Source organism: Thermobia domestica, chromosome 7 (genome assembly GCF_964235325.1).
Source record: "Thermobia domestica chromosome 7, izTheDome1.hap1.1, whole genome shotgun sequence".
Classification (NCBI taxonomy): domain Eukaryota; kingdom Metazoa; phylum Arthropoda; class Insecta; order Zygentoma; family Lepismatidae; genus Thermobia; species Thermobia domestica.
The window spans coordinates 237,373,073-237,399,810 of record NC_137460.1 but is presented as its reverse complement, the minus strand read 5'-3'; the positions used below and the strand labels follow the sequence as shown (position 1 = coordinate 237,399,810).

The 26,738-nt window shown below is 36.3% G+C and overlaps 1 protein-coding gene across 1 annotated transcript; it reads right to left on the bottom strand.

Moving 5' to 3' along the window:
* Positions 1-535: 535 nt before the first annotated feature.
* Positions 536-26,567, bottom strand: Dpm3 (Dolichyl-phosphate mannosyltransferase subunit 3). Its single transcript, XM_081766023.1, has 4 exons — positions 26,406-26,567; positions 11,358-11,525; positions 7,997-8,074; positions 536-2,443 (listed from the first exon to the last, which is right to left on the bottom strand). Exons 2-4 carry the CDS (start codon positions 11,505-11,507, stop codon positions 2,372-2,374), a joined length of 300 nt encoding a protein of 99 aa, XP_081622149.1. The 5' UTR covers positions 11,508-11,525; positions 26,406-26,567; the 3' UTR covers positions 536-2,371.
* Positions 26,568-26,738: the final 171 nt, after the last annotated feature.

The window sequence follows — 26,738 nt, the reverse complement described above, 5'->3', positions numbered from 1 at the left end:
TAGAAGTTTCGATGGTTCGATAGTAACTGAGAACAGTGGCAACCCACTTTATAATTTCCATAGTTACCTTCCGTGCCGCTGTTTGAACTATTTCTGCTATTTTGTTGATACATTGGTTGTTCCTTTTAGTGATTGGCTGCTCCGGGTCCCTCTGGTTTAAGGCTTCATCATATTGTGGGTGATCTTGGTCCTAAGAAGGGCTGCCCAGTTTGTTCATATGTTTATAGAAGACTTCACGAATTACCTTTTATGCTTCGAGGCTAATCCTGTCGCCGCCCCTGTTCTAGATCCACTGCCACATCTCATTCTCTAGTTATGGTTCTTACTCTTATACTTTCGACCGATTTTAGGCGGGCTATAGCTCCGAAACGAACCATTTGTGTCACCCAAATATTTTTTTTTTCTTTTGTGTGTGTGTGTTTTCGTGTAAGGAGCTTTTGGGCGTTGTTTCGAAACACCCTGTATACTGAAGACCTGCAACAATAAAATGAACTTAGCTGGCTGGATGCTTTGAAAACACAATGAAATACACAAGCTGACTTTATTTATTTATTTTACAAAATGTCACTTATTAATAATAGTTTTCTGACAAGATATGGAAAAGGAATGTTAGCATTATAAAAATTTGCTTCTGGCTTCGCTTTCATCATCACGTTCATTCTGTCATATTTCAACTACTGGCCACAATATTTATTTCTAGCTTACATATTCTTCATTAAATGGCTCTTAGTAAGATTACTCTTTTGACACAGGCAAGTTCACGTATATACGCGTACTTGCAGTGTAATTAGAATGTAAAATAATAATAAAAAATACTCCCAAAGTCTTCATAGTGATTGAAGTGGATAATAAGGATTGAAAAAAGAACTGAGCTATGGTTTTTACCTTATATGGGTCATTCTATACAAAATTTGGAGGTTTAATATGCCGATCTTTGATTTATTTATATAGTATAGAAAGATTCTAGTCTAAAACATTCTTAGGAAGATCCAGTACGTCTATTATGCCAGAAATATCGACGAGAAGTAAAACGTTAAATTGATCTTCACTGTAGGAACGTACATAAAAGGTTAGTATTGTGTAAATTCTAGTGTTTAATTGCCCTAATAATACAGAACAAACATCATATTATTTTAACTGACAGACAGAGATTTTTTCTCTTTACACTGTCAAGTGGTGGATGAGAAAAATCATATATAGGCTATGTATTTATATTTAGTACGAAGACGTTAAGTGTGACAATATGAACAGGTTTTGGTTGTAGAAGTTCCGCGACCTATTGTTTCTCTCGGATTTTTTGTTGGTTGAGTTAGTTCAGCGTTCCTTTCAGCAGAGAGGCTATTATGATACGTGTACCTACAGCATAACGTAAGACCCGAACCACATGAGTTTGCGCCGGGAACAGAACCCATTTCTTCCGCGCCAAAGACGAGTACGCTAACTACATAGCCACGAAGGAGCTATTGTTTTTCTTGGAATGGCCTCGCGTAGCATAGTTGCTAACGCTCTCGCCTTCGGTGTGAACGATTCCGAGTTCGATTCCTGGTGGGGGCATTCGGTCGAAAAAGTGTACAAAGCTTTTTCAGGCCTGCCATCCTGAATGAAGTTTTCCTTATTCCCACCAGGCAAATGCTGGGGTGGTACCTAGCATATAGGTCTCAGTCCGCTTTCTTCCTTCCTTTTCCCCGGTTAGTGTGATCGCCGAATGACGTCATCCCTCATACGTAACAGGCTTAACATGGCCATAGACGCCGAAAGCCCAGAAATCTAAATCCTAAATTCTTCTGTTTTTCTTGGACTGAACTCTCTCGCTCATATTATACATTCAATAGCCTGTACCAGTTCCTTTCAAAATTCTTTATATCCACTTCCTAACTTTTAATCTTTTGTGACAACAGATGATTCCTAAAATCAAAATAGAAGTTCAAAATTAATAATACGAGAATTTTGTGGTGAATTCCGTATTGCTAAATTGCATAATATTACGGTGGTCAGATTGTTTAGAAGACGACCGTACCTAGGCGAAGAATATAGACGAATCACGTAATCTTACCAAGAGATAAAGCATATAGATGCTGAAGAACATTGATATCCATTGTTTTCTGAACACGACTTACACACAGTGATTGAGTCCCACCGTCGAATGAGAATACAGATTCTTTATTGAACGATGAAATCATCACGAAAAGACTAGTTTCCCCTGCACGATGAACAAGTGGTAACATTATCATACCTTTTTAAAACATCAACAACGTAATCAAGATATACGCATCCACACAAGTTGTTACGAGTTTTTCCACTGCTGTAAAGTTCGGTCTTTACTAATTCAATCCATAAATTTAAACAGAAAACAGTTCCAAGGACACCTTTTTCACTCTTTCACTTTCGAACTCTCAAAAATGAAGCCTTTCTTCTTCAAGTCTTCTCTCGCCTCTTGAATTTGCTGTTGAGAGAGAAGTTTGAAAACTATACAAGACATCGATAAATTTATATAAAATATTTATCTATACGAAACTAAAATTATTATAATTTATTATAAATACTCTATGACTATAGACAACTAATCGTGATGTCAAAATATGGCACGTAGCCATTTGCGAAATGCGGATTGGTGCATACACAGTAGTGTAAACGAAGATGGCGGCAAGTAGTGTATCTGTTGTTGTGGAATAGCGGTGCATAATGAAATTTCTTGTGAAAGAGGATCTGCTGAAATCTTTTGTACACTGCAAGCACAGTGTAAAGAACAATGTCACAGGCAAGAGTGTACGAATAGTGTCAACAGTTTAATGAAGTGCGGGAGTTGGTAAGCAATGAACCGCACGAACAAGTTCGCCCAACTGCAGTCACCCCATTGAATATCGTGCGTTTTGAGCAAAGTAGCACTGAAGACCGGCGAGTAATATTGCGTGGCATAGCATATAGAGTCAATATCAATGTTGGTAATATGAAAACAATCATTCACTTTTTTGTAAGGAGTATGCAAGATGGGTGCCTCAACATTTGACATTCGATCAGAAGACAGTCAGCAGATTATCTGTGAACAGCACTTCAGTTGGTTTCGAATCGAACGAGATACAGATTTATTTCCGAGTGATTTCCATTTGTTTGAGCCTATTAAAGAGCATTTGGGTGGAACGCACTTCCAGACAGATAAGGATCTCAAGAACGCTGTTGTCCAATGGTTACGACACCAAACCACTTCAGCGCCTCATATAGTTCGAATCTTAGTTAAAATGCTAAGCTGTAGGTCTACGTCTCATGTTAAGCTGTAACCTCGATGCTAAACTCAAAATCATCATCATCATCACCAACCTGCTTCTTTCCACGCCGAAGGCATCTGAGAACTTCGACACCGTTGCCAACATGTCTGGATGTTTAGGGGGAATATTTTCTGAACCTGTCAGTTTGATGCTTCTATATATGTATATTTCCTGTCTAGAAATAGAAGTTTTGGTCAGCCTTGAACAACCCTTGTAAAATGTAGGTTTTATTATTATTTTATTTTATGAAACCCCTGTTCTTTGTCAGATCGAAGTCAAGGAAACGTGTGATTCTTGGTTCTGTTTGCATCTTCTATTTAGTACACAGGACTCCGCACCGAACGTCAAAAAGTCGTAAAAAAAAATATGATTGGAGAAAGCTGTGACAACAACTACATTAAGTAATGGTAGCACCCAAGTAGTATCACCTTTATTAGCTCATACTATTACTAGAACACACCCTATAATCAAACACATTATGTTTCTACGTGCCACTTACAAGGATCTCCGCCAAGAAGTTCTAATATTATGTTATGAATCAAACAAGCCGCCACAATACTAAGTATAATCTTGCAAAACACCCAAATAACGATCGACGCCGCGGATCAACTCTGAGAATGCGCTACTCAATTAAAATGTCTCTTACCCAACAGAATGAACTTTTAATATAAAGCGCTCCATATAACTTAACATCTACTTATTAATTATTTACACCAAATGTTCAGCAGTTCCAGCCAGACATCATACCACGCTAAAATTATTTTAGCAGTATCTGTCTTCGTCACAGCTGACATCTTACAGTTGTTGGATGTAATATACCCTTCATGGCCTACAAGACAGAGCTTTCTTTAGAATGGTTTAAATAGCAAAACGTATAAAGCTGCTTTCCCGAAATCATTCACGCAATGATCTCTGTGGATTTTTATTTAACTTGGTTCGTATTATCTAAATCGATCAAACCTCATTATTAAGCAGAAAACGTTTATTTTCCATCTCCATATCAGATTCCCTTTGTAAGTATATGTACAGTAAAGTATATGTATATACAAGTAATAATTATTAATTATTTCTTTTCTTCTACTTTTCTTGGGAAAGTGCATACATTAAAGCACTTTCTGCCTAAGTAATCTTATATATGATGTTATCGTAGTAAGATTTCATTAATGATAACATACTTTTCGGCTGTTGACTGTTTTCTTCATTTATTTCTGCCAATGAAGGGCATACAGTGGGCCAGGAATGGTGTGAGCGGTTTATGATTCGTTCCTAGGTCATGTGAGTTTGTGGTAGATAATGTAGTCCTCAAGTTTTTCAGCGTTTTCCCGTTTCCTCCCACATTCCTCTTGTAACCTACAGGGCATAGCCGTGGGATATTAAACTAGAAACTTCATTTCTCTGTGCTGATGATACTTGCCAATTGCTACAAACTTATGATGATATTTTTGTTATTCCAGTTACACCCAAAAACAATTTAATACGGAGCATGTAAATTACTTTTATAACTATAATTAACCTATGTTAAGACATGTGATATATACGAGGGCTATCGAGAAAGTACCAGACGTTTTGGCCTATCACGGCAATGGGCGGGGCTAGAGTCGCCATCTTGTTGTCAGAACGGTGCCACACTCAAGTACGCGCTGTAGTAGTGTAAGGACTGTGACGCTTTTACTATGCTTTCTGTGATATGTTACAATGTGCGCTACAATAGAAAATCCCGCCTCTTGTGAGGTGCGTTCTGTGATTAGGTTTTTGTTGGCAAAAACCACAAACCAGTTGAAATCCACCAAAATAAGTGCCGAGAAAAACTTAGCGCGAAGGTGATGCTTTTTCATGACAACGCACGTCCAAGCATGGCCAAGCGTTCCCGAGAGCTCTTGGATGGTTTTGGATGAAAAGTGTTCGATCCTCCGCCATACATCCCGGATTTGGCGCCGAGCGACTACCACCTCTTCCCAGCGAAAAAGACATGGCTCGCTACACAACGCTTTGATACTGACATCGAACTGAATGCCGGTGTAAGCCAGTGGTTGAAATCGCAAGCGGCAAACTTCTACCGCGACGGTATTGAAAAAACTTATGCCACGGTACAAGCTTGCATGACGATTATGAGGAAAAATAGCTTAAGAGTGTACCTTTCAAATGTACAGGGTAGCCCAAAAATAGGTATACAGTTCCGTACTGATCAACTTACTGCTTTTTATCAGTAGCGTAGCGTGGTATTCCGAAGTGGGGATGCCAAAGTTAGTCACTTGCACGACACAATACTACTGTAATCAGCAATACATAGCCATTCCGAGGGGAAATATAGGGTTATGAAAAATTTAGAAGGGAGGCCTCCCTAATTGGTGGCCTAGTGGGACATACAGAAGCAAATGCGTGGATTAGGGTAGAAGCCAATAAGCAATTGTCTCAGCTTCTTCTTGCCACTACCGTTGTGACGAGAAAACTCGGCCACACTGTTGTATAAACATGTTTCCAGTATAGTTCCCTTGGGCAGCTTTTTTCTCCCCATACCATACTTCAATCTCGTTCTTGAAAAAGTCGCCCCTACAAATTTGTCATCTTGGGTCCGGAACTCAGGTCCCATTCGTAAATATGGGCCTGAGTTTATACGTATATCATTTGGAGATGCAAATAGAAAGTACTTAAACCAACTCGGGGGGGAGGGGGGAAGGAGTGTGTTTCTGCGTACGTATTTCGTTGTCAGATATCCAGATACTCAAGGCAGTTGAGTAAATCTGTCTTCAACATTCGGGGAACGGGTAAGACCCTTCCCATATTTTTGTAAAAAGCGATGTTCAAATATTTATGAAGTTGAAAAACAATGCTGTGGAGGATCAGGGGAGAAGAGTTGTCTTCAACATTGGGAGGAGGGTAGATTTGAGGGAGGAGGGCATATCTGAGGCTTTTTCTGGGGGGAGAGGAGATGAGACTCAAATTACAGTAGATGAATCTGATTTCTGAGGTGAACCTGTTGTAAGCGATATAGATGAAATTGTAGTACATATCAGTATTAAAAATTAGTGCCGTGAACACATTCTGTAATCTGAATACATGCATATTTATAATTGATATGTTTCTACTTATGCATCCACAATGATCCAAATTAAAATTTTAGGACACTTGTTTTGTAATAATATAAATAATGACTTCCCCAAAAGTATGGAAGAAAATCAACTATGTATGGCGCAACAATACTCTTATTTGAGCAAAATTGTGGTGATAACAATACAAGAATTAAACAAATAGTTGAAAATAGACTAACAATATGAAATATTAAAGAATACGATTTTTTTTTAAATGAAACAAGTTAAGGTACATCAATTTCATCCCACTTTCCTTTGTGGCAGTCGCATACAAATCTTCACAATTTCAAATCGTATTATTAGGAAACACAGTCCCCTTGTTCCACGATTGGAGGGGACATGTTCCCCTCATCTCCCCGGGATATGTGCCAGTGACTGAAGGGCCCAAGCAATATTTGAGAGCAATCTCTTGACCTACCAGATCGGTGACCGTGATTCTACAGAATACTTTATGTTTATGCTTGTGTGTGTGAGCCCCCTCAAAGAGTTTCTGGCAACGCCACTGGACATACTGTATATTTATGAAGAAGATTAATAATTTGCCTTTAATTACGATTACAATTACGATACATTTCATTACGATTAAAGCATAACTATTCTTATACTATTATTTACATAACCGACTTGCTTCAAAAAGACAATTAACTAACCATTTCTGTTTTGTTCTATCTCCTTGATAGCGCTCGTACGTTCTGTACAGAAACTATAACTTAGTTCAAAATAGATAGTTGGAAATACTTGAATATGTCAGCGTATGTCTAGAGCAAAATGTAGAGTTGCAGGGATGTGAAAGGAAGTAGTTGGGCATGCGCATTCGACAGAAAGCAGACAAAAACCCCGTTGCTTGCAGTAGGCCTGGAAGCCCAAGGAACATAACATCCGACAAGAGGAAAGACAGAAAATGTGCATCTGAGTGACACGCATGCGTAGGTTCTGCTTGTCACAGTAAGGCGAAACGGTGAGAGAGCGCATCTAGAAGATTGCAGTGGGAATAATTGTGATAATAAGAAGCAAACAATTTATATATAATGAAATACGTATTTTTTTCTTATTAACAGGGGATGCCGGGCATACCGGCGTGCCCTTACGCTACGCCGCTGCTTTTTATATCATTTCTTGTTATTATCCATCAGGTAGACTTAGTTTCTTTATTATTTGTTCTTAATGTCTTTTTACTTATATCTTAAGCTCGAAACATCCGAAGCAAATAAACCTACAAGCTAGAATGTTATACTTGATTAACGCAATGGTGTATACCTACTTTTGGGCCACCCTGTATAATACAATTTCGTTTATTCATTATGTTACTTTTTTTTATTTTATTTTAAAACGTCTGTTACTTTTTGCCTTCCTATATTTAATTTATGGTATACGGCATTTAAATACAAAACCTCATGCTCACATACTAGAAAAAGCTACCAACCGTGTTGTCCAAGATTACTTGCATTCCTCTTGATCGGTCTAAATTATATTCTTTTTCACCCATCTCATTCTGATTATCATATTTCTTTACCTTGTTCCTTGTCATGTACGACAGGGCCAAGATCGAAAATTTATGACTGCATGAAAGGTAGAAATAATAACTTTCTCTCAAATGAATTCTGTGAATTAATTATAATAGAGTGCATTATAGCTCATATTTACCTGTTGCAATTCCTTAGATGCTTCTTCACAATCATTAAAAGTATATACTCTCCACAACACTACACTTGCAGCATACAACTGAAAGAAACATTTATTCATTACATTTCAGTACTTGGAAATAAAGAGAAATTACTTCATTAAAAAAGAAAAAAAATTTTTTTGCTAAAGTCCTTTTCTAAACTGAGGTTCCTCGTGGTTATCTGCTTAGTATAAGTACTTTCCATAGTTCGGATTGGGAATTAGAATTCTGGGCTTTCAGCATCTATGGCCATGTTAGTCCGTCACGTATGAGAGCTGACGTCTCGTCGGCGATCACACTATCCAAGGAATGGGAAGGAAGAAAGGAAGCGGCCTGCGACCTTATTTTAGGAACCATCCCGGCACTTGCCTGGTGTGAATGAGGAAAACCCAGGAAAACCTCACTCAGGTTGGCTGGCCTGAAAATCCTCTTACACTTTTTCGACCGAGTGGCCCCACCGGGAATTGAACCCGGGACCGCTAGCACCAAAAGTGAGAGCGTTAGCGACTACGCTACGCGGGGCCACTGGTTCGGATCTAATGTTAAGCTGCGGATTCATGTCTCATATAGCCTCGGTGCTAAAATGAAATGCTAAATTTTAAAACCGCTTCTTATTTACCCTAAACCGAATTGTACGGTAACTCAACCCGAAATAATAATTTAAAAAAATAAATATGGCACCGAAATAATTATGAAAAAGTGAAATGAAATCTTTCAGTTTTACGTCCCATGGTTATGCTGTGTAGGTTAAAGGAGACGATGATAATGAGAAATGAATGAAATGGTGGAATGAACAAAGTGGAAGCAAAAGGGAGAACCCGAGAAAACCCACGTTCATGGTGTTTGTTTACCACAAAACCTACTTGGCGAAATAATCATGCAGTGCATCAGAAAGCGCAACAAATAAGCGTTTCTAGTATACCGGATAATAGACAATAATAAACTTTCAGAAGTCTGAATAGTAGATAAGTCGAAACTCAAATTTTAAGAAATAAATAAATCCGAGCTTTTAAAACCTTGAAAACAGACAAGACATATTTTCCATCTGATTCAGTCTACTAAATATCCCCAACCCCATGATGACTAAATCGAGATTCTCATTCGAGATCCCAAAGTCCTGACCCCATAAGAAGAAGAATGTCTAACCATCTGGCAATTTTTGTATTTAACCCAGCGCCTACATATAGAAGTTGACCTTTCCGGGTAATTCCAAACCTTGAATGTGTTTAACCCTGCGACTATACACAGAAGTTGGCCTTTCTGGAAAATTCCAAAGCTTGAATGTGTTTAACCTAGCGTCTATATTCAGAAGGTGACTCTTCTGGAAAATTCCAAAACTTGAATGTGTTTAATCCAGTGCTTATATATAGAAGGTGACCTTTCTGAAAAATTCCAATGCTTGAATGTGTTTAACTCAGCGCCTATATACAGAAGCTGGCCTTTCTGGAAAATTCCAAACCTTGAAAACTAACAAAGCAAAATACTCTAAACAAAAAGATCGATTTCTAAAAGCGGAAGTGAGTAGTGCCAGAAAACTAACCTAACTGCGAAAAACGAAAGGGAAAAACTAATTTCCTGAAAGGTAAAAATAACAGTTTATGAAAACTCAAGGACTAAACAAGTTGAATTAAAATAGTGCTCGAGAAAAGAAATCAATAAATAAATAACTCTAAATCAACTCTTTACAAAATAAATTTATACCAGATCTAGATTTTCTTACCACCTTAATTAATAGTAAATAAAAATCCTCATATGTTAAAACAACCAGAGGACAAATTCTGCAAAATGGTTTCAAGACACTTTTCACCTCTTCCTCAGCGCATCTAAAGAAAACTTGTCGTTACATAACAAACAGGTATAAAACTCTCTGCTTGTGTGATGTTACGTACAAACTTATTTCAAGGACTTTTCATTGCCCATAAATTAGAAGAGAAGAACTCTTACTGTCAAACTACAAACTTACCATATCACTTATATTCTATCGAATGGAAAAAAATAAATATTTCAGTTTAACGTAAGGCTCTAGGCTAAAGGAGACGATGATTAGGGTAAGTGAATGATAATGTAAGATTTGATGAAATGAGAATGTAGGAGAAACAAGAAAAATCACAATGTCCACCACAAACTTATTTGGTCGGGGATCAAATCAAGGACACGCCACGCACCAGAGGTAAGCGCTCTACCATTGAATCACCGTGCCCCCTATCGAATGAACAAACATGGAATTCCATACATGTCTCCTACGTAGCAAGTTTTCTTTAAATGCACTGAAGAAGAGGTAAGAGTGTCTCAAAACCGTTTACAGATTTTGTCTTTTGGGTATTTTAACGTATGAGAATTTTTATTTATTATTAATACATATGCATTTCGTCGATTTAATTAGTACTTAGAATTTGTTAATACTGCGACAGTTGTTTCAATATATGAAACAATATGTATTTGAATGCCAGCAACACTCAAAAATTGAGGATTTACAATATGAAATATCTATTAATATTTGATTTTTTTAGCTGTATGAACGTTTATTGTACCCAGAGAGACAGTGAATCCTCGAAACTCCGGTCAAATCCGGTGAGCGTGGAGGGTACTGGAAAACACGAAAATGAAATCTTTCAGTTTTGCGTCCCATGATTATACCGGTTAGGCTAAAGGAGACTGTGATGATGAGATGGTGAAATGAAGGAAGTGGGAGTAAACGAGAGAACCCATAGAAAACCCATGCATACGGTGTTTGTCCACCACAAGGTTCATTTGACGTGAGCAAGGATCAAACCAGGGACCCCATGCACCAGCGCTGAACACTCTACCAGTGAGCAACCGCGGCCCTAGTAGGGTATCAATACTGACTTTTCGTCCAATCCATCTGTTCGGTAGGTGTTCGTCAAGGTAGGCTCTTACGTCGTGATGGTAGTGGGGAGGTGCGGGAAATCCTGCTGAAAGTGTGTGACACTTAAATGTAAAATATATATATATATATATATATAAAATGTTGAACAGTGTATACATTTTATTGGGACACCCTGTATAAGCGTTTGATAATCATCAATTTGAGAGGTAACGAAATTTACACTAGCTGTATTGCAGTAATTTTACTACTGTCGTGTCACGAAATGTAATTTTGTGCAAATCCTGTATTACCAGAGGCATTTATACGACGTACGTATTTCATGATATGATTTACAACTTGGAAAGTTGCTAAGTTAAATCTACTACCCCATTACAACCAACGATGATAACAGCGTTTAGTAGATAGTAAATTAATTTAACAAGATAACGAATAGGCCCAATATTGTAAGTCTTATAATGATTGTTAGTGAAACTTAGATTAAATGTACATCTTACCCCAAAGAGTATTATAAGGACGAGAGGAAGCGGGAATATCACGTGCATCCATTGGTCAATCAGCTGGGACTTTATCTGTTGGGTAACCGCAGCAGTCCACACACCCATGAACAGCGACACACCTAACAACCACTCCGCCAGTTTCGTCATCCTCGATAATATTCGGTACTAAAAAAGAAAAAGCGTATCTATTAAGAACACGAGGAAAGAAAGAAAGAAAAACAAAAGGTTTTATTGAGATCAGTGAAAATCTAAATTTTGGAATTCGAGTGATTTGTAGTTGATTGACATCCCAAAACAAACACAGGCTACTAAAGTAAGTTCGTTACATTTTCTTTAAACTTTACTCAATAACTCATCCATAACATTATATTACAAAGGTTCTATTTCTGGGATTGAAATTAGTAATCCTAAAAGAATTCAGGGTGATAAATTCAAATCAGGAATCAGAATTTCGCTGTCGAGCATAGATTTATACAGCAATTTCCAATAATTATATACTATAATTTGAATATATAAATCATATAAATGGATAATGAGGAATTTACAGCGGTAAATTCAAATCTAAAATAAGAATGTTGCAGTTAGGAATAAATTTGCAGTAATTCTAGCAATTATAATTATAAATTTAACCTATGGATAATAAGGATCATCATTATTTGAAACAAATATAGTGAATTTGTACAAAGAGCCTTTTTTCTCCCTTTTTTTTAGAGGTTACCATTCCTGTTTACATACTGTGGGATTTTCTCCTTAAAGTTACAGTGGCAAAACAACAATTTACACGATTCATATATATGTTCCAATAAAGTAACACAAATCTCCCATGGAAATACAAGAGACTTCAAATAAAAGAAATTTGTGAATCAAAGTGATCAAAGCTTTTAAAAAAAATATATAATAATAATGGAACATGTCCTTGAAATTATATTTCAGTGATTCAAATTTCGATTTCTTTCCTGGAAATCGTACTGATATATCGGACTATCATGCGGAAATATTTCATAAAGACATATTGCCGCAGAGAAACGGTGTGAAGGGAAATTGGGAAATTGAAGCCCACGATTTTAGTAAAGTATTGCTGGACTATAATTCGGGACATGATGAACTCACTACAAAAGAAATAAGACGTTAATGTCAAATTTTGTCTATTCTTTACAAATATTGCTTTAGAATAACTGCTAGAAACTAAATACCCATGTGAAAATAAGCACTGCAACTGGGAACTTTTTTTAACGGGCAAGAATTAATACCACGATGTCTACAGGTTTTGAGAGTCCAAATTTCTTGACCTTTTCTGGACGATTTTACAATTTTTTTTTACCAAATACTACAGTTTTCTAAGCCCCTACCAATGGGTCCATGACATTTTGGCGCGAGACGTTTGGGCACAAAAATTTTTATAAACCTACCTACATATACATATTTCATAACTAGAATCCGGATGTTTAGGCACTAACACATGAAAATAGACACTGGAAATTTCGAAAAACTTCCACAATAATTCTGCAAAACTTAAAAATAACATATTGAACACAACAAAGTTCCTGCACGTCATGCACAAATTATCTCTACCAGTTGGAAACAAACAAACAAAAAGGAAGGAATTGTAGCAGACACGACTATCCAGATCGCTAGTATCCGATCTCCGTACTATGCGGCTTAGTTTTGGAAGAATATTTCTTTTTAACAAATTACGACATATGTAATAAGGACATGTAATTTTTGTGTAAAAAAAAGTTTTTGTTAATGTTCAGCTATTTTAAAGATGTGACTTAAAATGTGTACAATACTGCACATATTTTCATTTTTGCATTTTCTTTTTCTATAATAAATTATTAAAATGCATGGTACAAAACATAAGAAATGTTTATTAAGTACTGGCCTGTACCAAGAGGTCAGAAAAAATGAATACGAGATGGTTTTGGAATAAAAATGGTGTTTTTAATGCTATGGGTGGTTCTGGAAGTGGGTATCTGTTGAATGCTTTTTTGTTATTCGATATGCCCATTAGGGAGGATAGCTGAGACTCTATTGTATTAATAAAAAGTTATTTCAGATTTCATAAAAACTAGGCCCTAACTGTACATTGAAATAGGAGGAGTGGTCCAAATAAAATTTATTTTAGGCAGCCTGTGACACCCCAAAAACTTCTGTCCTTTATAATATATCTAACATAAAGGAACCATTTTGGTCTACTTGGCTGTTTATTGATGCACTTCGGAGGACACAAAAAAAAAGCAGGACTTAGTGCACTAGGCAATGCTTCGAGAAGAAAATACTCCCAACGAAAGAAGTAAATACATTTGAGCACATTCGCACTATTGTATAGAATTCGCACTATTGTACAGAATTTTGAAACTGTTGATATTGTAGAACACTTGCTGGGTTTGGCCCATAATTCCATCATGTAATGATAATGTCATGGTAAATGTAACATAAGATTTTTTCTTTCTGCATTATACAAAAAATTACTAGAACTAAACTAGGCCTAAGCATTTAATGCAATTGCGACTTTCAGTTACTGTTTACCCTAGGGCATACTATAACGTAACGAAAATTTAGTTTTTGAAATTTTTTAAAAGAAAACTGGGGTCAAATTTCATCTTTCTGAATTTCTTAAGTTATGCAGTTATTTTTTATGACAGAGTATTTGTAATATTAGTGGCTATTTTCAAGGCTTTTAGTGCAAAAACATCCGGGTTCTCGTTATGAAACACATTATAACCCGTTTAAGTAGATTAACCTATTTAGATATATGGCTTTGCGCCCAAACGGCCTGCTCCGCTACCAATGGCCGGTTAAGATGAAAGCTAAAGGTATTTTACACTTTTGTCTTAGCAACCTGTAATTAATAAAGGCTGCACATCTAATTTACCTAATCTTATCATCTCAGTGTTACCTCTTAGAATACACTTTAACTTTCATCCTGGATAGTGTATGGCTTTGGCTTTATTTATTGTTGTATTATAATTAATACTTTCTGTGAATACACTACTACTAAATGACAGAGATTACATGTGATTACAGTGATTTACCACATTCTACTATCGTGAAAATACATTCGTACAAATACTCACTATCGTGACACAAAAGTCAATCACCACAACACATATGGTAACTAAGCACATTTGTACTTCCATCTTCACTCATCTCATAAATAGCTTTTTAAGTGATGAAAAATAGACATTAACTAACTCACTCACTCTATGGCCGTTCACAAAAGCTCTCCACTGGCTTCTATCCTTAGCTAACTGGATCCAGTTTCTACTTTGTATTCCAATCTCTGCGAGATCCATCTTAATATTGTCCTCCCATCTGCGCCTAGGTCTTCCTAATGGTCGTTTTCCGATTGGTCTTCCAGTCAAGACTTTGAAAGCGTTTCTACTTTCTTACATTCTATCTACATGACCTGCCCACCTAAGCCTCCTAGACTTGACGACCCTAACAATGTTGGGTAAACCGTATAAATTATGTAGTTCCTCGTTATGAAGTTTCCGCCATTCCCCATTCCCGTTCCTCTTGGGTCCGAATATTCGTCTCACGATCTTGTTCTCAAATACTTTCAGTCTATGTTCTTCCCTCAGAGTAAGCGACCATGTTTCGCAACCATATAGAACAACAGACATGATTATTGTTTTATATATTTTAAGCTTCAAATTCCTCGACAGAATTCGTGACGATAAGAGATTTTGAACTGAATAATAACACAAATTACCTGCTTGTAGTCAACATTTAATTTCTTCGTGAATATGATTTTCCTGTTAATATTGGTCCTAAATATTTGAAAGTATCCACTTTATCAAAAGTATTATTTAATATTTTAGCGCATTCACAATTTGCCGTATTACGGTCCCGACGCACTTCCATGTATTTAGTTTTCTCTACATTTTCTTCTAAACCCATGTCCCTGCAAGCGTTTAATAAGATTCCTGCATTTCTTTCTATTGTTCTCTTATCATCCCCTATTAAATTTACATTATCAGCATATGCCATAACCTGGTGAACACCGTTCAACTCTAGGCCCTGGTTGCTATCTTTGATTTTCCTTATAGCGTATTCCAGGACAAAGTTGAATAACAATGGCGAGAACGCATCTTCTTGTTTCAGGCCATTCTCGACGTGAAAGCTCGTGGACAAAAAATTTCCTACCTGGACTTAGGCAAAAATGTAAGCAGTAACAAATACAACATACTCATTTTCTTTTTTGGACTTGTAATTTCTCTGTCCAAAGAATCAACTTCTTCATGTGTTTGCTGCAAAAGTCTCTTCACCTCCGACAAACTTAATTCTTGTACAGCCTTTCTCTTACTGTTAGCCACTTCCTTCTCTTTGATCTTCTTATTCCTTCTTCCTGTCTTCTTGATGAGTTTCTTTCCATCAAAATCACTGCCTCTGTTATCTCAACGTTAGAAATCATTCCTGCAGCTTTACCTGCTCCATACACTGCTTGTTGAGCAACAAACGACTTTTCTGTCAAATTTTCTACCAAACATTATTAACTTAGAAACCTCTTTCCAAGCAGTATTACCGTAAAACAAGGTCAGAAGCAGCTGAAAGAACTTAGTTGTCGAAACACTATTCACATCTGTGTCATGAAGAACGTTAGAAAGAAGCACATCTAGTTTGTTTGTCTTCCAATCAAATGATTTAACTACTTTCTTAAAACACGGGGAATCGCAAAGTTGAAAGTAGTCCCGTTTCACATAATCGGCCATCGACTGAGATAAATGCTTCTTCGACACAAACTCTTCAAGGGCAATGGTTACACCAGACACTCGTAATGAGCAATTACATTTGGTGAAAGACAACAATTCTGCAGGCCAATGGGCACTCTTCAACCAGTTTCTTGAACAGAGTGATTAAAAATTCTCTCCACTGGTTCCTAAATGTCAGTATCTCCAGATTTCTTAAACCTTTGTAAGTAGCAGAAGCACCAAAACAAACATCTACATCCTGAGCCATCTTGATATTGGACGAATTTGTCAAGTCAATGGTGGTTACAGTTTTGTAAAGAATCCGGTTGCAATACTGTACAGCACACTGTAATATCCATCAGTATCTCAGCTAAACATTTTAATATCTCCCAGTATCTAAGCTAAATCACTGATGCTGTGTATCACCACGTAGCTGTATATCATAATTGGGATATAAAACAAAAATTCTTGAACTATCGTGTCATTTCTTGACTTTTCTTGACCTAGTGTTCGATTCCTTGACTTTGACCTGTAGACACCCTGAATACAGACCCCCCCCCCTTCATAGAAAAATATTAAATTAGCCTCCCCTGGACTTTAACAAACTTAATAGACGCTTTTATTACTTTTCGGGGTCACAGCTGGCGTTTTACTAAAGTAGAGCCCAGATTATCTAGCCTTCCATTTAATTTAAAGCCTTAGTAAACGCTTTTATTATTTCTAGGGGCCAGGACTGGCATTTTATTAAAGTAGACTCCAAATTACATAGCCTCCCCTGAAATTTAAAACCTTAATAAACGCTTTTACGACGTCTAGGGGTACAGCTGGCATTGTACTAGAGTCCAGTTCACATTTATGCTTTATCTTAGGAAAATATCTTGTTTAGATTACAGGGTAGTATCACCGTAAATTATTTTAAGTGCTTTTGGAAATCGTATGGTGGGCTATTGCATACTTCGCAAGTTAAATTAAGGGAATGATATCTGGCACAGTTTAAGCCTTCAGAAATACATATTTCTGGCGGACCTTATAGAAGATATTTTACGGAAATTCGCCTAGATTACATGACAACATAAAGAAAAAGACAGAGGCTACTTTGCTATGAATATATGCCCTATAGCTTTTATCAGTAGATGGACGGATAAAGTGTTTATGCTGTCATAAAATGATCAAATAATCATCAACGTAACGAAAATGAATTTGAACCTTTCTTTGCTGAGAATTATGGTTTCAAAATGACTGATAAACTATTTTAGCTATTAGAGGTGAAAAGGGAATTACCCAATGCGAGATATTCCTTTTTCTTAATGAGAAGTAAATATTATTTAGGCGGCATTCAAAAAATTTGACTTCCTTGACCTAGTGTGGCATCATTTCGCAAATGATGAGATCTAAAACTATATGTTCTCGCAAGCACTGTTGACTACAAGAGACAGAGTTGATGACGTTTGTGTGACATCGATAAACCATCTGCGTTGATGAAAGAACTGATGTCACCATTTTTTTATAACATATTTAAAGTTAAACTTTGTCGCCAGTTCATACGCAAGTACATTTCTAACTGATGCTTAAAGCTTTTTTTTTTTTTTTTTTTTTTTTTTTTTTTTTTTTTTTTTTGTTCATGACAAATCGACAGTTAAAAATTGACTTCTTACAAACTTATCTTTTGTTTGAAGTAGTAATTTTGCCTTTTATTATTATTATTATTAAAAAAAAAAAAAAAAAAAAAAAAAAAAAAAAAAAAACGCGTTGTTCTCAATTTGCAAACATGAAAATTATCAGTACTCTCATCTATCAATAAAACAATGAGTATATATATTGCCATATAAATGCCATGTCTTTCTTGCAATTATTTGAATAATACGAATTCAGTTACTATCACTATCAGTTTATAAAATTAAACTTAGTGGCACTACAGTGCACGAAGACTAACTATTCTCTGACTCAAGGTAGAAACACACTAAAAAGGAAAATACGCCATAGCAGCGTAGCCAATAGCAAATAATGAAATTTTCTAAAACGGAAAATATGTCATAGCAGCGTAGCCAGTAGCAAATAGTACTAATTTCTAAAACGGAAAATACATCATAGCAGTGTAGCCTGTAGCAAATAGTGTTCTTTTCTAAACGGAAAATATGTCATAGCAGCGTAGCCAATAGCAAATAGTACTCTTTTCTAAAAACAGAAAAAACAAAGCAACGTAGCGAGTAGCAAATAATGCACTTTTCTAAAACGGAAAATACGCCATAGCAGCGTAGCGAGTAGCAAATAGTGCCCTTTTCTAAAACGGAAAATACGTCATAGCAGTGCAGCCAGTAGCAAATACTGCTCTTTGCTGTCAGAAAAAGATGGATTATTTATCTCTATTATGCATGTGCATATGCAATGGAATTCTCTTTAACGGGCAATTTTCAACAACTGACATTTCCATGATACAGACGATTTTTCCGTTCCTGCAAAAAGATATGTATTATTGTGTGACAAAATCCTCTCTTTTACGGACAGTCTCAGATACGGGCACGAATGATTTTCTTTTACCCCAACGTTTAGTAACCTCATAAGGTACAGAAATTATTCTCAGTTCACACACATTTAGCACAGAAAATGATTTCTCCAATTTGAAGATGGATTGAAATTCCCTTTGCCTCAAAACGTCCTTGTCGTAAGCCAAAGACTTGGTAAGTCACCACACTGAAAATGCAACTGGTCTGTTTTCCGAATATTTGTAAGTTGAACTCTTGATTTATTTTTCTTTTCTCCGTCCACAATAAATTTCGTTCTTCAGGCAACCTTAGAAAAGTCAATGAGTAAAAACACTCGTAGAGAGCTAGTTGTACGGCCAAGAATTCTAATATGAAACTTCTTCCCTTTCCTGACAAATTCACTTTTCTTTCACTTGAGACTTGCATCATCATCTCCAAATTGAACAGTAGAGGAGCAAACACAGTTTTATGATAAAATTTCAACAAGTAACATTAATAATCTCACTCTATTTCAAACACTGCATAGAACACTAGTATGGAATACTGCATTTGATATTACCCTTATGTAAATTTATAACTAATGTCCTATGTAAATTTATAACTAACATTTACTAATCCTTTACAAAGCAGTGGCGTCTATCGGGTGAAATGTCAGTGTGATAAAGTGTATATAGGTCAAACAAAAAGGAACATTTGTCTAGAATAACTGAACACGTTCGTACCTCGAAATCTCGGAATCCACAAGTTATCCGGTCTAGCAACGCATCTTAGAGATTATAACCATCATATCGTGGAATCATGTTTAATTGAAAAAGCAAAAACAGCTACGAAACGAAAAATTAAAGAATCATATTACATTCACAAAGAAAGGCCCTCACTTAACTGGATAGAGGAGAAATAATTATTATTTGGAGTAATCTTTTCACTACATGCTTTCATCATTTGGAAAGCAAGAACAGAAAACAGTGAACAGTAGTGTACAATGTGAGTGAGTTTCTATTCCCGTTTGTTTTAATGTTTGACAGATTTGTTTTTTACATATCCTAACCTTTTAACCTTCATTCATGTTTTTTGTCCTTTTTGAAGTCTACCATAAGCTGAAGAAGGAAGTTCTATCTTCCGAAAGCGCTACCTGTTGCATGTAGAAGATAATTCTGCTTTTTTTTTTTTTTTTTTTTAGCAATAGCCTTTCTGCTTTTTCTTATTGAATATAATCATCACCGCTCGCAATATTATGATATAACTAACGTGTTTACTATATCGATATTAGCCTACATTTAAATTTATAATTAATTTATTTACTGTATCAATATTAGCCTATATTTAACTTTATAACTAATCTATTTACCACCACATACAGCATACAATTATTATATGAGCTGTGAGTATATAACTTTTCAGTAATATACACTTCTCATTTACGACCATGTAAGCATGTCCCAACGGGACCGTTATTCAGAGGTTTCAGTAATACTTTTTTTTTTTTTTTTTTTAAAGAAATTTCACTTTAATACAGAATTTCTTTAGAGGTTTCATTGAAATACAGTATTTCTTTAGAGGTTTTATTGTAATACAGTATTTTTTTTTAGAGGTTTCACTGTAATATAGCATTTCTTTACAGGTTTAAGTGTAATACAACTTTTCTTTAGAGGTTTCAGTGTAATACGGTATTTCTTTAGAGCCCCATAGCAGAATATGCCGCGATCTGCGATATGATCGCAGAAAATTTGCCGCGTCTGTGCAGAAAAATTGCCAGAGCGAAAATATATATATATATAGCCAAGCCAACAGGAAAGTGTAAAAACATCTCTGGTATGTGTAGATGTCTTAAATGCACAAACGACTCGCTTAAATATAGTTTGAACTGTTTTTTACGTTGTGTAAAACGTATTTTTAACAATCAGAAGTGTTTCTTCTGCAGAAAATTTTTGACTTACAAAAGTTCATCGCAGAAAGACAAAGGAAGTTTCGCCATCGGGCTTTAGAGGTTTCACTGTAATACAGCATTTCTTTAGAAGTTTCACTCTAATATAGCATTTCTTTAACATGTGGCTGTTGCCTCTATTCGTAGAATACGTGGAAGATGAATAACACAAGTCACTTTATATAATTATAAATAAAAGTGTTTTTTACTTAAATAGCTTTATGGTCTGTGTAGTTCAATACATTAAAATAAGTACCTGCAACCCTCACTGCAGCCGACAACAAGCGAAGAAGCATGACGTAGATAAGATTGTTAGATTTACGCACGCTCATATAAGAATGTATCGAAAATCTTTTTAAAATTCAGTTATTTTGCGATGAAAGTACGAATGACTGTTAGAATGACAATAGGAAAATTATAGACTCATTCTTTTCTAGGTTAAATTTCTTGTGATAGGGTATGTTTGGCAACATTAATTTAGTTGTTACCATATCATTCGGCGGTTGGACTACACATTCTATTCAGTGACCTTGTCACCTGTGTGAAGAGCTCAGTGAATGCTGTGTTGCGAATTTATTCTGTTTCGTTCCTGTTATTAATGGGGCAAAAACATGGACATTACACAAAAATGATGAAAAATGACTGGAAGCTTTTAAAATGTGGGTGTGGAGAGAGAGAGAGAGAGAATTAGCTGGATCGAAGGAAAACCGAATGAGGGGGGTGTAAGAACTGGCGAAGAAGAAAAGAACACTTTTAAATATTATTGAGAAAAGTAAGAGAAACTGATTAGGATCTTGACTAAGAAGGAACTGTATCATGAGTAACGTGCTAGATGTATGGTGACAGGAAAGAGAGGGAGAGGGCGAAGGAGGTTACAATTGATGGACGATATCAAAACAGAAAAATCACATATGAAGATGAAGAGTTAGCTGAAGACCATGGAGCATGGAAGCTTCTCAGCTGCGGCAAGTGATTTAAAATAATGGCAGAATATCTATGATTGTAACGCTGATATTATTGTTATTCTATGTTATTGTTAGAGCTGTTGGTTAAACATACAATTTTGTTATAAGAGCTGAAAACACTTCAATTGCTGTTTTTGGAGATAATGGCCAGAAATTCTCCACTGTGTTAGAGTACGTTTGTTTTATCTTGGCACACTTCCCGCCAGTTCTCTTGCTTGGCCTTTAAAGTATTTTCTGCTAGCACTCACGTGAACGTTTTAATCCAATAGACGTTTTATTGGTTTTGTCGTGTAGGTGCACGGCTAAAAGTTGATCTGAAAAGATGGGGGAACGGTAGGTAGCGGTATCACGCCACGCCGTTCCCCCTGCCTATCTTTGCCCATTGTAATTTTTTAGGAACTGGGGAGACGCCGTAAACATTTCGACGTGGAGGACGCCGTTTCCCCGCGTTTACTCTCACTTTTGCCCCTGTGAAGGTGACGCTAATTATCAGCCAGCCCATGAAGTGAGATCATTGCTATTTGACAGGTATTTCAAGTGCTTAGTTGCTACAGGCGAACAAGTGTGTTATAGTGATTTGTGAGTGGTGTGGCGTTTTGCTGTGTTTCTCTACTTGACCGTGGAGTGTGAACAACGCATTGCAGACAGATCCATCCTTTTGGCGGGAAGCGAGCCAAGAAGAAACAAACGTACTCTATGAGCAGTAAAGAAAGAAAAGGAGTCTCTTTCTACTGGTAGTGAAAAAAAAAAAAAAAAAAAACTAAATTATTAGATACCCCGAACCCGGGCAGTAAAGGGAGTACTGAAATTGTTTCAGAAGCAACTCGAGACTTCGAGGCAACATAGTGGGAATCACTACTACAACGAAAGTGCAACAGGAATTCCATCGTACTAAACAGGGTTGGCAAAAACCATGGTTTTTATTGAAAAAACCAAAAAAACAGGTTGTTTTGGTTTAAACCCGGTTTTTTTGGTTTAAATAATTTGCTTTAAGTATTTATATCACATATGGACAGAAATAAGCTTATTTCGCCTTGGTGTTAGTATGCAACAACCGGGTTATGCTGGAAGGGGTCACATAAGCTTAAAGCGGAATCCAAACCGCTTCTCGACTTACATCCAAGAGAAATTGTCCTCCATTTGAACTCGAAACCGGGACTAATTGGCTACAAATGCGATACGTCTGCCGACTCACTCACGAAGGATTCCTGATAAAAATACGTTGGACTAATCTTTACATATTTCTTAATATAATCGTCAACAGTCATTTCAGAAGGACAAAAAGATAAACAATTGCACAAGTTGAACCATTATACAGAACTACATATGGACAATTTCAAAGTACTACAGAGTACAGAAGAACTAATTTAGTCCAAGTCAGTTCACTACGACTTTTGTTAGTCCAGGTTAAAGAAATATAACGACTTCCTTTGCATATCAGTAAGAAAAATGAATAAAGATACGAATTATTTGAGTCCACTTTGGCTCTGAGCCATTTATACATAAATAGTTACCAAAGATTATGATTTCAATAATTGCCTCTCGTGGGGTTTGCATGACACCCCTCCGAAAAAAAAAAAAAACGGCATTTCGATGTATTTTATCAATAGTAAACATTATTAAAACGAAACAATGTTTAGAATTTTCCTTTGGTTGCATAACAATAATAAACTATAAAAAAGTCACAAAAGAAACATCCATAAAGTTACATAAAAAAAGGTTGCTTTTGTAATATGATCTCTTTGAGTAATGAATGTGGAATTTAGGTCTGAATATAGTACGAGTAATATATGGGAGTGAAACGTGATAACCCACAAATGTGTGTTCGTCAAGATTTTATGAATAGTTACACTTTTACGAACCTTTTTTGTTTTTTGGTTTAAACCACCTTGGTTTAAACCAGTCAACCCTGGTACTAAAGGAAAGGTTTCTACTTCACGCAAGAAAATACCAACTGACAATACAAGACAAATCTGGAAGAATATGAGATGTCCACCCTACCACAAATACCCCGTAAAATTCATAAAATATTTAAGGAAAATTAATTTCTTTCTTTGCGGAAAATTCACCGTATTGTAGTAGAGGACTGTCTACTGTGTCATTGTCAATATTTTTACCGGCTGCTACTTGACATAGGAAGCAGGTTTATGTGTCGTTAAGTGCTGGAGATTGAGAAGAACATCATAGCATGGAGCCACACCTATTTGGAGAACATTCTCAGGGAAGCAGGTAGGTATATTGTTTATAAGGACAAAATCTGGGTCAATGCTGGCCATAACAAGTCAAAGGTATGGCATGATACTACAATCAACACAGCTGAACAAGCTTGGAAAAAGTTTGTTCTCAGGTGTTAAGGCATCTCCTGGAAATAGAGGGAGATTAAACAATGATTTATGTGATGACTCCAACAAGATTAATTCCTAAAGCTGACCTTATTCTCTGCGGTACAACAAGTCATTATTACAAAGAATTAGATGCAACAAATTATGAACAATATTACCAGGATTTTTTTTTCGAATGGTTAATACATGTGTACATACTGTGTACCGCCAAATTCCGCGATTGTTATTGATCATGATTCCATCCACTCCGTAAAAGACGAAAAAATTCCTACAAAGTCAAGCACTAAAAGAAAAAAACTTTCAGTTTTACGTCCCACGGTTATGCCGGTTAGGCCAAAGGAGACGGTGATGATAAGTAATGAATGAAATGGGGGAATGAAGAAAGTGGGAGGAAACGGTAGAACCCCGAGAAAACCCACGCACACGGTGTTTGTCCACCACAGTTCACTTGGCGGGGGCTGGGATCGAACCCGGAACCTCAAGCACCACAGGTGAACGCTCTACCACTGAGCCACCGCGGCCCCCAGCACTAAAAGAGCAATTGTACGTTTAGAGGTTAAAAACTAAAGGTGTTGAACGTGAAAATGAAATGAAATTTTTGAGTTTTACGTCCGACGGTTATGCTGGCTAGGCTAAAGGAGACGGTGAAGATGAGAAATGAATGAAATGGTTGAATGAAGAAAGTGGGAGGAAATGGGAGAACCCCCGAGGAAACCACGCACAAGGTGTATGTCCACCACAAACTTCACTTGACGGGAGCAGGGTTTGAACCCGGGATCCCATGCACCAGAGGTAAACTCTCTACCACTGAGCAACAGCAGCCCGGTGTTGAACGTGATCTAACAGGAATAAATTTGAAGCAACAGCAATGTTACATCCAATACAGAAGTACCGGTATCATATAGACCGCATCGAAAAGGAAGAAAGAAATTAAATTCTTCATCTTCCCTCCCTGTCATTGCGAACTTTCTCCATAGAGCTTGTTTAGAGTAAAGTTTAGGGTGGTGTTGCTTCAGAAAATAAAATATTTAAATTGATGGCCATGGTTTGCTGGGGTAAGGAATAATAAAATAAGTCCACAGGACTCAAACTATTTTGATCATATTTAAGAAATTAAGAAACAAAGGTGGGATGAAAATGCACTGATCGAAATTGAGCATGGGAGACCCATGTTGGATTTAAATACGAAAAGTGTAAGTAACGAAGAGGCAGGCAACAGTTTCGATAAAGATTAGCACATGGGCGTGAATGAAGATGACCTGCGGATTTCTTGCCTCCAGGAATAACTTACATGCGGTAAGTAAATTAAATTTAGTTTAACGTGTCAAGGTTATCATGTTGTATTGTACGCTTTTATATATAAATAAAGTAAATTAGTGTGAATCTGCCACAGCAAGCAAGTGTAGAACGAATTGGGAAAAGTAACAGGAATGTAAGTGACAACCAGTTAATTCATTCTCAAGGTAACGGTACTGTGGACCAGGAGGAAGCTCCAGATTCTCCTACAGGAAGCCAAAATCATTGTCCTTTAATGCAAATAATTTATACAACACATAACCTTACTTACACATTTACTGGCTATATTCAGCTTTCCTTGTTTCTCGTTTGGTTGATTTTTTCCCTGGTAAGAATATACGGTAGGCTATATACCATATGGTAAATTTTAAAAAATATATATAACAATACGGAGAACATACCAGTTGCATTGATATTTATTACTTTATTATTGAGTCACTTACTGCTATTCGGCTTAATTTCCGTTTTATCATTGTTTAAATCGTACTATTTCTACCTATAACGATTACAGTATTAGCAGCAACGTTGCACTAAAAATAACTTGTAGTAATCATCTAGCACAGTCTGAGACATGATTTTTGCACTTGTTTCCTCATATAGGTATACCCACCTTCAATGACGCGCCTGTTCCCTACATATGCGAGCTTCTTCCGGCCCTGACTCAGAATAGATGCAATACTAGCTTGTAGCGGTCTCCTACAAGTCTGTGGCTGTTTTCTCACAAGTAATAATTTTAATTGAATATACATTCGCGTTCGGAGATGTATCATTTATGATATATAAAGTGTGTAGGCATATTATAAATCTGTGCACAGTTGGTAGCCAGGAGTTTAGAAGGCACTAATGAAAGAACTGTAATTTTAAAACAATTATTTCTGGTGGTACCCTTCACTTTTACTTATTCCAAGTACGGTGCTACTATGCACCAAGAAAAATGAAGACATGAGGATACTATTTCGACGAACTGTGAGTCTGAGTGTTATATATTTTCTTCCGTATTCTTAATCTGAATGGCATGTTCTTTTAAACCTTGGAAATACGTTTATAAATAATCGGTACAAAGGTCAAATGATATTTACAAAATATGCTCTTGCACTTAAACGAATCAAGTTAGTTTTAATGTGTACCATGAAAAAAAATTCATAAAATTAAAACAACGATCCGATACTAATCAATTATACGCAATTTATAATATTTTACACTAACTTTCTGCATACAGACTAATTTACACATAATTTTTTCGTGATTGGCCAAATCTTGTAGCTACAACAATTTAATTTTCCACTTTATGACAGAAAAATTGAAGTTAATGATCCTAACAGTTGTATTTTGCCTACTTACTCTTTAAATTAGAATGTAAACAAAGTGCACTCTTGTCTTGAAAAATGTTATATTTACGCGCAAGATTTCAGTAACTTTGATCATTCAGTTTATGAATCAAACCACGTCCACCTGATCCACGCACACGACAGCTGTTTTGTTAGTTGTTCACTTCTGACATCTACTGGTTGTGCACTCAAGTACAAAGTTCGCTTTTTAAATCAAGTTAATAACTAAAATCACACATAAAATTCTGGGAAATTCTTTAAATAAGATAATCGGAAGTGTGTACATGTTTAAATTTCAGAGAAATTTTTAAAGGTCTGACCTTGATAATTTTATAGAACTTTTAAA